Source organism: Melozone crissalis, unplaced genomic scaffold, assembly GCF_028551555.1.
Source record: "Melozone crissalis strain CALT ecotype California unplaced genomic scaffold, PUWL_Pcris_2 ptg000002l_1, whole genome shotgun sequence".
NCBI classification, from domain to species: Eukaryota; Metazoa; Chordata; class Aves; order Passeriformes; family Passerellidae; genus Melozone; species Melozone crissalis.
In genome coordinates, this window is record NW_026535780.1 from 21827579 (window position 1) to 21836655 (window position 9077).

At 40.5% G+C, this 9077-nt stretch overlaps 1 protein-coding gene across 1 annotated transcript; it reads right to left on the bottom strand.

Moving 5' to 3' along the window:
- Positions 1 to 544: 544 nt before the first annotated feature.
- On the bottom strand, positions 545 to 9002 carry RIDA (reactive intermediate imine deaminase A homolog). The gene is made up of 6 exons (XM_054288111.1): positions 8874 to 9002; positions 4592 to 4697; positions 3988 to 4042; positions 3077 to 3145; positions 1450 to 1505; positions 545 to 1023 (listed from the first exon to the last, which is right to left on the bottom strand). Exons 1-6 carry the CDS (start codon positions 8933 to 8935, stop codon positions 961 to 963), a joined length of 411 nt encoding a protein of 136 aa, XP_054144086.1. The 5' UTR covers positions 8936 to 9002; the 3' UTR covers positions 545 to 960.
- Between the last annotated feature and the right edge of the window lie 75 nt (positions 9003 to 9077).

Genomic DNA, 9077 nt, shown 5'->3' on the forward strand with positions numbered 1-9077 from the left:
CCAATGCTTCTGACCTTAATGGCAGAGGAAAAAATGACAAGAACTGTAATGATGGTAGCTGAAAGCTTCCTGTCCTGGAGAATTTAATCCTTAGCTATTAGGATGTAGATAATAAGCCTACTCTCTTGGTTCAAATTTGTTATTGAATAAGCAAGCTGGAGACTTTTTTTGTAATGGAGTATTAAACCACAATCAGGAAAAGTTTGTATCCATAATAGACAAGCACATTTTGCAGTTGCAATTTTATTTTATTCTCATTAAACATTCTTTAATTTTTATTGGTTTTTTAAAATCAAAAGTCAAAGTTGAATTGCTATAAAAAAGATCACAAGAAATGTTACATGTAGATATTAATATCCATCTGATTTATAAAGGTACCACTTCAGAAAATCATAATTTTCTTCTTTCTGAAATTACTGTCTTTATTAAGCAGTTGCTTACATATGAAAAAAAAAATCTGAGTCCCAACAGTCATCTATTATGTAAAGAAAGGTTAAGAAAATTCAGAAGCAAATAAAGTAAAATTCTGAAGTGAAGATGTATGCTAAGCAATTAATGTGTTCTGTTTTCTCATTTCTGTCATTTTTTTAATTTAAAATTTTTTACTAAAGACCTACAATTACAAATCAGTATAGTTTTCCATGTCCATATCACTCATAGTGTAACTCCAATACATTCACCCAGGTATGTACCTTAACACCTGAATATCCAGTCACCCCCACAAAGGGCAGATCCTGTCCTGCAATCTGGCTCAGCTGATTTTAGCAGGACTCAGGCACTTTTCAGAGTTTGTCAGTACAGAACTCACTGTGAGTGCTGAAGAAAGCACCTTTCCTCAGTAAGTTTACTGATTTCAGCTGTGTGTAACTGCTGTTAGTCAGCTGTAGGAATTGGATATAAGGGAGAAGTATTAACTCAATCTAAAACTGCCATTGTAAGATATCCAGTCTCTACTTATAGTCATGCTGAAGCATCTTGGAGAGGTCCCTGAATGGCAATAGCTTCAATCTCAACTCTGGCCCCCTGTGACAAAACAATGAAGAAACATATTAGGAATTTAATGTATCTATTTTATGAAGCAATTGGATGAACAACACAACTTCATAAAAAACAGAGTGACATTTGAGAGAGATTATATTTCTGACAGTTGTATTACTGATTTAGCAATGTTCAGTATGTTGTAAATTCAATTTATGCTTACTCAAGTATCATAACCCCTTATTTCTAATGTTTTATCTATCTTCCACCATAAAGAAATAAGTATCTCACATGCGGATCTCTGACAATGTGTGGGAATAACAATGGTATACTTAGAAAAGAAACTAATTAAGAGTCTTTATTGAAATAATTGCAATCAAAGCTATTTCAGAATTCAAAAAGCTGTCAGAATGCTTCAGTAGTATTTCAGAAAATGTTGGGGTTTTTTGTAGATACAAAAGTGACACTTACTTTGGGCAAAGCAGCAACTTGATAAGCTGCTCTGGCTGGGAAGTTTGCCTTGAAAACTGTAATTTAAACAGAAACATCCAGCAATCACTAACCTTGGCTTGATAAAACAGAGTTCAAAGTAATCTGTATAAAATGAAATCATTGGAACAGTTTCAGGTTCAAGGCTCCAAGACTTCTATGCCAGCCTTGTTTTTTTTTGTTTTAGTGACTGACTGCTCTCAATCTCAGCAAGCCACCACTCATCCCCAAGCAGTCAGCTGCAGTTGAGACCTGGTGGCCAGTGATAACCTGTATTCTGCTGACACTGCAGGGCCTTCACACCAGCTTGGCTGCAAGAGGATGATTAAATCAGAATGGTGATCATCCAGTTTCAAACACCAGGGAGTGGGAGATGGCTCTTTCACAGAAGGAGTAGGAGAGAGAAACAGGCCTCTGCCAAAAGAGTCATGAGCAAAGATCCCAGATTCACATGAAGTCACCAGGAGTCCAACGTTACTCATATCAAAGGAAAACAGAGGAAAAGTAGGGCCTTGATTTATTCCTCTGTGCCCATTTAGACCTGACAAACACAGATATTAGAACGGGGGTAAGGCATGGGGAAGGGTACTGGTAAAGATATAAGAGCTGGATTTATAGATTATTAGAATAGTCCAGACTGAAAGGAACCTTTAGAGATTACACAGTCCAATTCACCACCATGCCACAGCCAAGAACATCTTTCACTGTATCAGATTGCTCAAAGTCCTGTCCAGCCTGATTGAACACTTCCAAGAAACCTGCATAATGAAGTCAAAGTTTTACTAGTGACAGTAATCACAAAACTGTTAATAATGGAAATGTTGGGGTCCTGCATTGAGGTAATGATTCACAATGAGAGAACAGCAGCAACTGTTTGCTCAAACTCCAGCTGGAGGTCACAAGTAACCAAGCATGCAGCTGGTCTGGTTTTACCCTGCTTAAGCACTCACACCCCCAGTACATGTTGACAAGTAGGAGACTGTGTTACTTGCTTCTCAATGAGACTTCATTCAAGACCAGATGCTGCTATCTAATTCAAAGCCAAAGCTATATAAATAAGGAGCTCATGCAAATTGTCCCAAATTATTCTGCACAACATGGCTCCTTGGAATCACCTATTTCAGTCTACATTCACTTTTGTTGACCAAGCACTGTTCTCTTTTTTCCTTCAAGGGGAGCAGCATGGCTCATCCTTGTATAAAGAACGAGCCCTGTCCCATAACAATGGCCCTCAAATTGTTCAGAGATACAGACTTTAAAGAAATGGAGATATAAAATCTGAAATTCAGCATTGGAGGCTGCCTACAGTAGAATTACAGCCAGGACAGCAGAACATCAAGCAAGGTAAGAGGCAAAGAATATCAACTTGTAGGGATAGCAGGAGCTGATTTTCACAGGACAGTGAGTTAGTCAGTGAGATGGTAGAACACAAATCCACATGAAATTAGTCACTGCTTGATCAGATACTTGAAATTTTAAAAAAAATTTCTACAGGAATTTCAAAAAATATGGAACTACATCATCTGAGTCATTAAAACACTTTGACTACCATGAACATAATTTGTTCCACAAGCCACAATGGTAAAACACAACTAAAATATCTACTTACATTGTTTGTAAACATCATTGATATCATTGTAGTCCTTCATGTCAGCCATCAAAACTGTGGTCTTCACAACTAGAAATTATGTAAGTGCAGTTATTTTAGACCTCTGACTTGCATTAAAAAAATTGAAAAACTTTAGTGCATTTCTTGCTTTTATTTTATACATTTCTCTCAAGTATTCTAAACATTTTGAAAAGTTTTGCAGATATTGACCATTAGAGCTACAACCTAGGGAACCACCTAAAAAAATCTGAGCATGTGGTATGTAATAAAACTTTAGGGAATTAAACCATTCCTGACTAGCTCTGAAAAAGCCAAATTCTCCCAAGAGGCACTGAACTGATAAGCAGATCAAATAAAACAGGTGTTATAAGCCAGCTGCTGGCAATAACTTATATATAATAACATCTGCTGCCAGAAAAAAAAGTTCATGGAAGGTCTGAAAATATACTCTGTGCTAGAATTTTTCCCAGGACTGCCTAACCCAGCATTAATCCTGGTGTGGCTTCACCAGTAGAATCCTCCCCCCAAAACCAGTGTCTAGAATACTAACAGCACAGATACAAACCTGCTTTCACCTAGAGCAAAGCCTAGGATGCTTAAAATGTCTGCAGTCACTGAAACATTGTCTGTACCCGAGCTCCCCCAGCTGGAATTAAAACATTAGTACCATTGCCAGAAGTTTTTGGTGAAAGACAGTGTACCATTGATACCCATTGCAAAGACTCCCATGTAGATTAATTTCTTTTATTTTTTAACCTAAATTCACAATTTTTGTTTCTCCCAGCTATTGGTAACAATTGAATGTCCAGCAAATAGCTTTCTTTTTTTTTTTTTCAAGGTCACTTGATTTTTTAATATTTTAATTCAGGTAAAAACAACCACCTGTCTGCCAGAGTCACAGCAGCACTTACCATTGCCATAGTCACAGCCTGCAGCTTTCAGGATTTCTCCCATGTTTTTTAGAGCCTAAAGAAAACATGAAACAAAAATCTTTTAGCTATCAGCTGGGTTATATTCATGTAAGTACGTAAATATAACTTGTGACTTGGCTGAAGTTTTACTGTTAAACCAGCAGAACCTCAACTGTCAAAAAAAGACTAACTTAAATAAAAATTAATAGGAAGGAGCATCTAATAAATATTAAACCATCCACTCATTAGATGTAAATACATGATGCAGTTCCATCTCATCCTATTATCTCACTCCACCTCTTTGCTGCTGGGGGAGTAAAACTTTGCCTGACTCAAGCCAGGGTTTTTATTGGGGTGTGAACCTTTGCTTCAAACACTGATTCTTTCATACCTTCCTACATGAAACAGATTTCCACCCTGACCTTCGTGTTTTCCAAGTTGTTGGAAAAATGACAGCATTAGTTAAGAGGGAATGATTTCCTCCTGCTTTTCCCCCATCTGGACAATGTGATGTGCTCTCGATCCTCCTCAATTTTTCACAATTCCACCTTTAATGAGACACATGGCAACTCCATTACAAGTTCATTGCTGGAAGACTTCTTACCTGCTTGGTTTCCTCCTTTGCCCCTCCAGAGACAAGCTGCCCAGTGGAAGGCTCCAGCCCGATCTGCCCTGCAACGTACATTGTCCGGTCCACCAGCACGGCTTGGCTGAAAGCACAAGTGCCATTTTAGGTCTAATGTTGCCCCACAAAAACATTTCAAATTTCAAATCCAAAAGCACGTTTCAAATTTTCTACAGTACTTTATAATGTATCAGGAAGAAGACTGAGGTTTTGCACATGCAAGTCTGTACGTGCAGTCACACATCAATCTGCTTATGCTTTTGAAGAGCTGGGATTACACCATCTAAGCTCTGCCCTCGAGGAGATAAACCTTTGTTTCTTGCAAAGGCACAAGGTGTAAATGCAGTAACACAACACTAAACTGAGCTACAGGTTCCCCACAGCAAATAGCACAGAGGGAAGGCAGCGTAAATAAAAACTTTTTTTGCACCTGCCCAGATAAATATTGCATCCCTGTCTGAGAAGCAGACAATACCTTTCAACCACAATTCACCTGCAGAGCAATGGAGAAAAGAAAAAAAAAGGAAAGTCAAAAGATATTTAACATTTTTCTTCTTAAACAGGCACTATGATAAAAAGTTACAGCTGTGAGGTGACCCTGCACCCTGATTCTCTGGCAGCATTCCTCCAGAGTAATGAATTTGGCCAGTCAGCAAAACACCTTGATCACTCCATTCCTAGAACAATCACTCTCCTCTCACCAAATAACCTGAGTGACTTCTTTGCTGAGTTAATTCAGAAGAATGCAAAATTCAAGCTATTTGCAAAAAATGTATATAAAAATGTCAAGTGTGCTTTTGCTGAAGTTGAGCCAGCAACTATTAATGTCTCTACTACAAAGAGGTTAAAAGTTGAAAGCAAAGATTTAAACTACCTAGCAAACATTATACAAGTGACACAACTTAATTATCTTCAACCAATAATTAAAAGTATTTTGCAAAGAAATTATAGAAAGATTCTTTTGCAAGTGCTTGTGGCATGTCAATACCGGTTTTCATATCTCTTCTCATTCCACAAGAAAATGGAATGTTTTGGCCATTCAACAACTCTCTCAAGCTGCACAAACTAGAGTTAGGCACCTCCCTGAAGTATCTGAAATAGGAGGTTTGCTTCCCTTTAATGTTGATGGAAAAAGACGGACATATTCAGAGAATATTTTCAGTACATCTCTCAGCTGAGATTCACTCAGTTGGATTGTCTTAATGCATTCACCTCACAAGGTACTAACCTAATCTAGGGACTCAGTCAAATGATCAGGGTTAGGCAGTCTGAACTTCCCATCTTTTCTGTTACACCTGCCCTACATTCTCCTGAATTTCATGAGGGGAAAAAATAGCCAGTAACTTTGTCAGATATGGTAAACTGTCTTACATGGGAATTATTTTTTCTGTCATCAACTAACAAAACCGGAGTAAATCACAAAACTACACCATACAAAGAAGAGAAACCAGTGAATGGTTTTCTAGCTGACACAGTCTTGTTGATAGAAATGTGTGCATGTAAACATAGGTTTCTTTAGTTTTCTTTCCTACTACTGCTGCTGTGGAGGGAGGCCCTCAGAGCACAACCTTCTGTTTGTGTTTGAAGCACAGGGAACTGTGCAACAAGAAGGTATGGGCTCTCCACTGAAAGAGATTGTCTTGTACTGCTTACCACAAAGCAAATGACAGTGAAACATTTATCTCAGAGACCTTCTGAGAGTCCTAAATCATGAATAACTTGGGAAAGAACAAGCTGAAGCCTTCTGATACCACTGCCAGACAAACATCTGCAGCAGCCTTATTGGGTCTGCTCAGCTTCCTCCTCTTGGTGTGCTCACCAGGGAATCCTCCATTCACTGAGGCTAGGAACAATTTACCAGCCAGGGAGCACAACTGCACTGCACTCAAATGTACAAGTGCAGCTAAGGGAAACTTCAACTCCACAAACCCCAATCAATTCTTAACTGCAGATGCACCTTGTAACTAGGGCCAGTTATAGCTACTCATTAATCAGCAGGGATGTGATGTGTGTCTGAAGTCAGTCATGTTTCAGTGTGCCTGAATGCATAACTGGGCAGACACTGTGACCTTGGAACAACACTGTCTGTCAGAGAGATGGTGTTAGGAACCATGCTCTGTTAATCAGATCTTTACACAAATGACTGTGGATTAATACAAGAACAGTATCCTTTAAAAGGTTAATAACATTAATGATATTAGATCCATACACAGATATGTGTCTTTTTATATATCTGTCTACCTACCCATCTCAAGGTACTGGCAAATGGATGCAGCAAAGGAAATAGAAAAATACAGTAAAAATAGGTCACCAAAAAGCATATTGAAGGGCTGTAGCAGAACCAGGAATGCAGCTCATTCATCCCAATCCTTCATTGCTCTGTAACCAAGCTCAGACCTCACAGCAGAGATGTGGCAGTTATTTCTTGTGCAACTTCTGCTCTCTGGACTTTGACAAGTTTACTAAAATCTGATAAACTAAGTTAGTGATAAACTTATTGATGTTAGACCCATCATACATTTAACAGGCTGCACAATAATCAGTATTTAATCAAAAACTACCAATAAGCACAACATTTTGGAGTTGAAAGCCATGTTGAAGTCTGGGACAGTGGTGTGGACATGCAGACAAAGAACTGTTGCCTTCCCATGTCTTAGATGTTCTCCTGATGCCAAGCAATGCCAGGTCCCTGGCTGCCATCCACCAACAGTTTATTGTTTACAGAAGTTAACCTTCATGTCATGTCTCTCTACTTCTACACTTTGTATTTTTCCATCTTTATAATGCCTATAAGAAGTCTGAAGCTTAGAAAGCTCAGGACACAAAGTAATGGAGACAAAAAATGCACCTGGAAGGCACAAAGATGCTATTGTGAACACAAAGCCTGAATATAGAATTAAAAATTCTTAGAAAACATCCTGGTAAAAACCCTTCATTACTTTAGCTATGACAATCTACTATACTGACTGAACATATTTTCATATCCAAATTACAAAGAGAAACCTTTCTACAATTAAAACTGGGATTTTTCATTTTAATGATATGCAAAACTGCTAAAGCAACATACTTGCAAAAATGCTGAACATCTTACATAATTTCACAGCAGTTCAGCTTTTAGGCTGAAAAACATTTATAACTACTCAAAATAAGAAAGACTTTTCAATTCCCAGGCATTGAATTCTCCATCCAACCAAGCTTGCCCTGGATTTGGCTCAGCATTCACTCTGTATCACCTGCATAGTCAGCATCTCTAGCTTCCCTGCACAACATGTTTGTCTCTAGCCAAGCACCTTTTTCTGGAGAACAGTCATACTTCTTCCTTTTTTTTTTTTTTTTTTTAATTCACTCCTTACTACTAATTCCAGAATTATTTTCCCAATCTAACTTTTTGAGCTATCTCCCTCCGCTATGGGGCTGCACTTTGCCGTGGCCCCACAGCCCCACTCGTGCTTTGGGACTCCAGGTGCCCCTGGGGGTTACTGGGGAGGGGGAACCAGGAGCAGCCCCTGCCCTCAGCCCAGGCCTGCCTGACAGACCCCAGGGACCTGCCAAAACCCCGCCAGCAAACCCTGCTCCTGCACCTCCTGAGAGACTTCCCGCTCCAAAAATCACAGAATTGTTAGGGTTGGAAGGGGCCCCTGGAGATGATTCAGTCCAACCCCCCTGGCAAGGCAGGGGCACCTGGAGCAGGTTACACAGGAACGCATCCAGCCGCGTTTGGAATGTCTCCAGAGAGGGACACGCTACAGCCTCCCTGGGCAGCCTGTGCCACTGCTCTGCCACTCCAAATATAAAGAAATTCTTCCTCATGTTGAGCTAAAACCTCCTCTGTTCTAGTTTATGTTCTAGTTTTCTAGTCCCTTGTCCTGTCAATGGGCACCACTGAAAAGATTCTGGCACCATCCTCCTGGCACCTGTCTATGAGGTATTTATAGGTGTTGATGAGATCTCCTGTCAGTCTTTTCCACACTAAACAGCTCCCCCATCTCTCCTCAGGTGCTCCAGACCCCTCATCATCTTTGTGCCCCTCTGCTAACCCTCTCCAGTAGCTCCTTATCTTTCCTGTACTGAGGAGCCCAGAACTGGACAGGGCTCTCCAGATGTGGCCTCACTAGGGCTGAGCAGAGGGGCAGGATCACCTCCCTCGACCTCCTGGCCACTGTTCCTGCTGCACCCCAGGACGCCACTGGCTGCAAGGGCTCTGCCGGCTCACGGTCAACTTGCTATCCGCCAAGACTCTCAGATCTTTCTAAGGTATTACCTGTAGGGACCCAGTGCAGGGGCTTTAGTAGTGCTGATTATTTTCTTCACGAGCGAGGCCATGGCAGGAGCTGGTGCCGAAGCTGCAGTGACTGCTGGGGCCTCCCTGCCTGCACTCCCTCCCCTTAGCGTTCTGCCGGAGCACGCCCCGCCCACCGCCGCCCGCGGGCCTCTGGGAAATGTAGTCCTTCAGGGGTCTGACGGC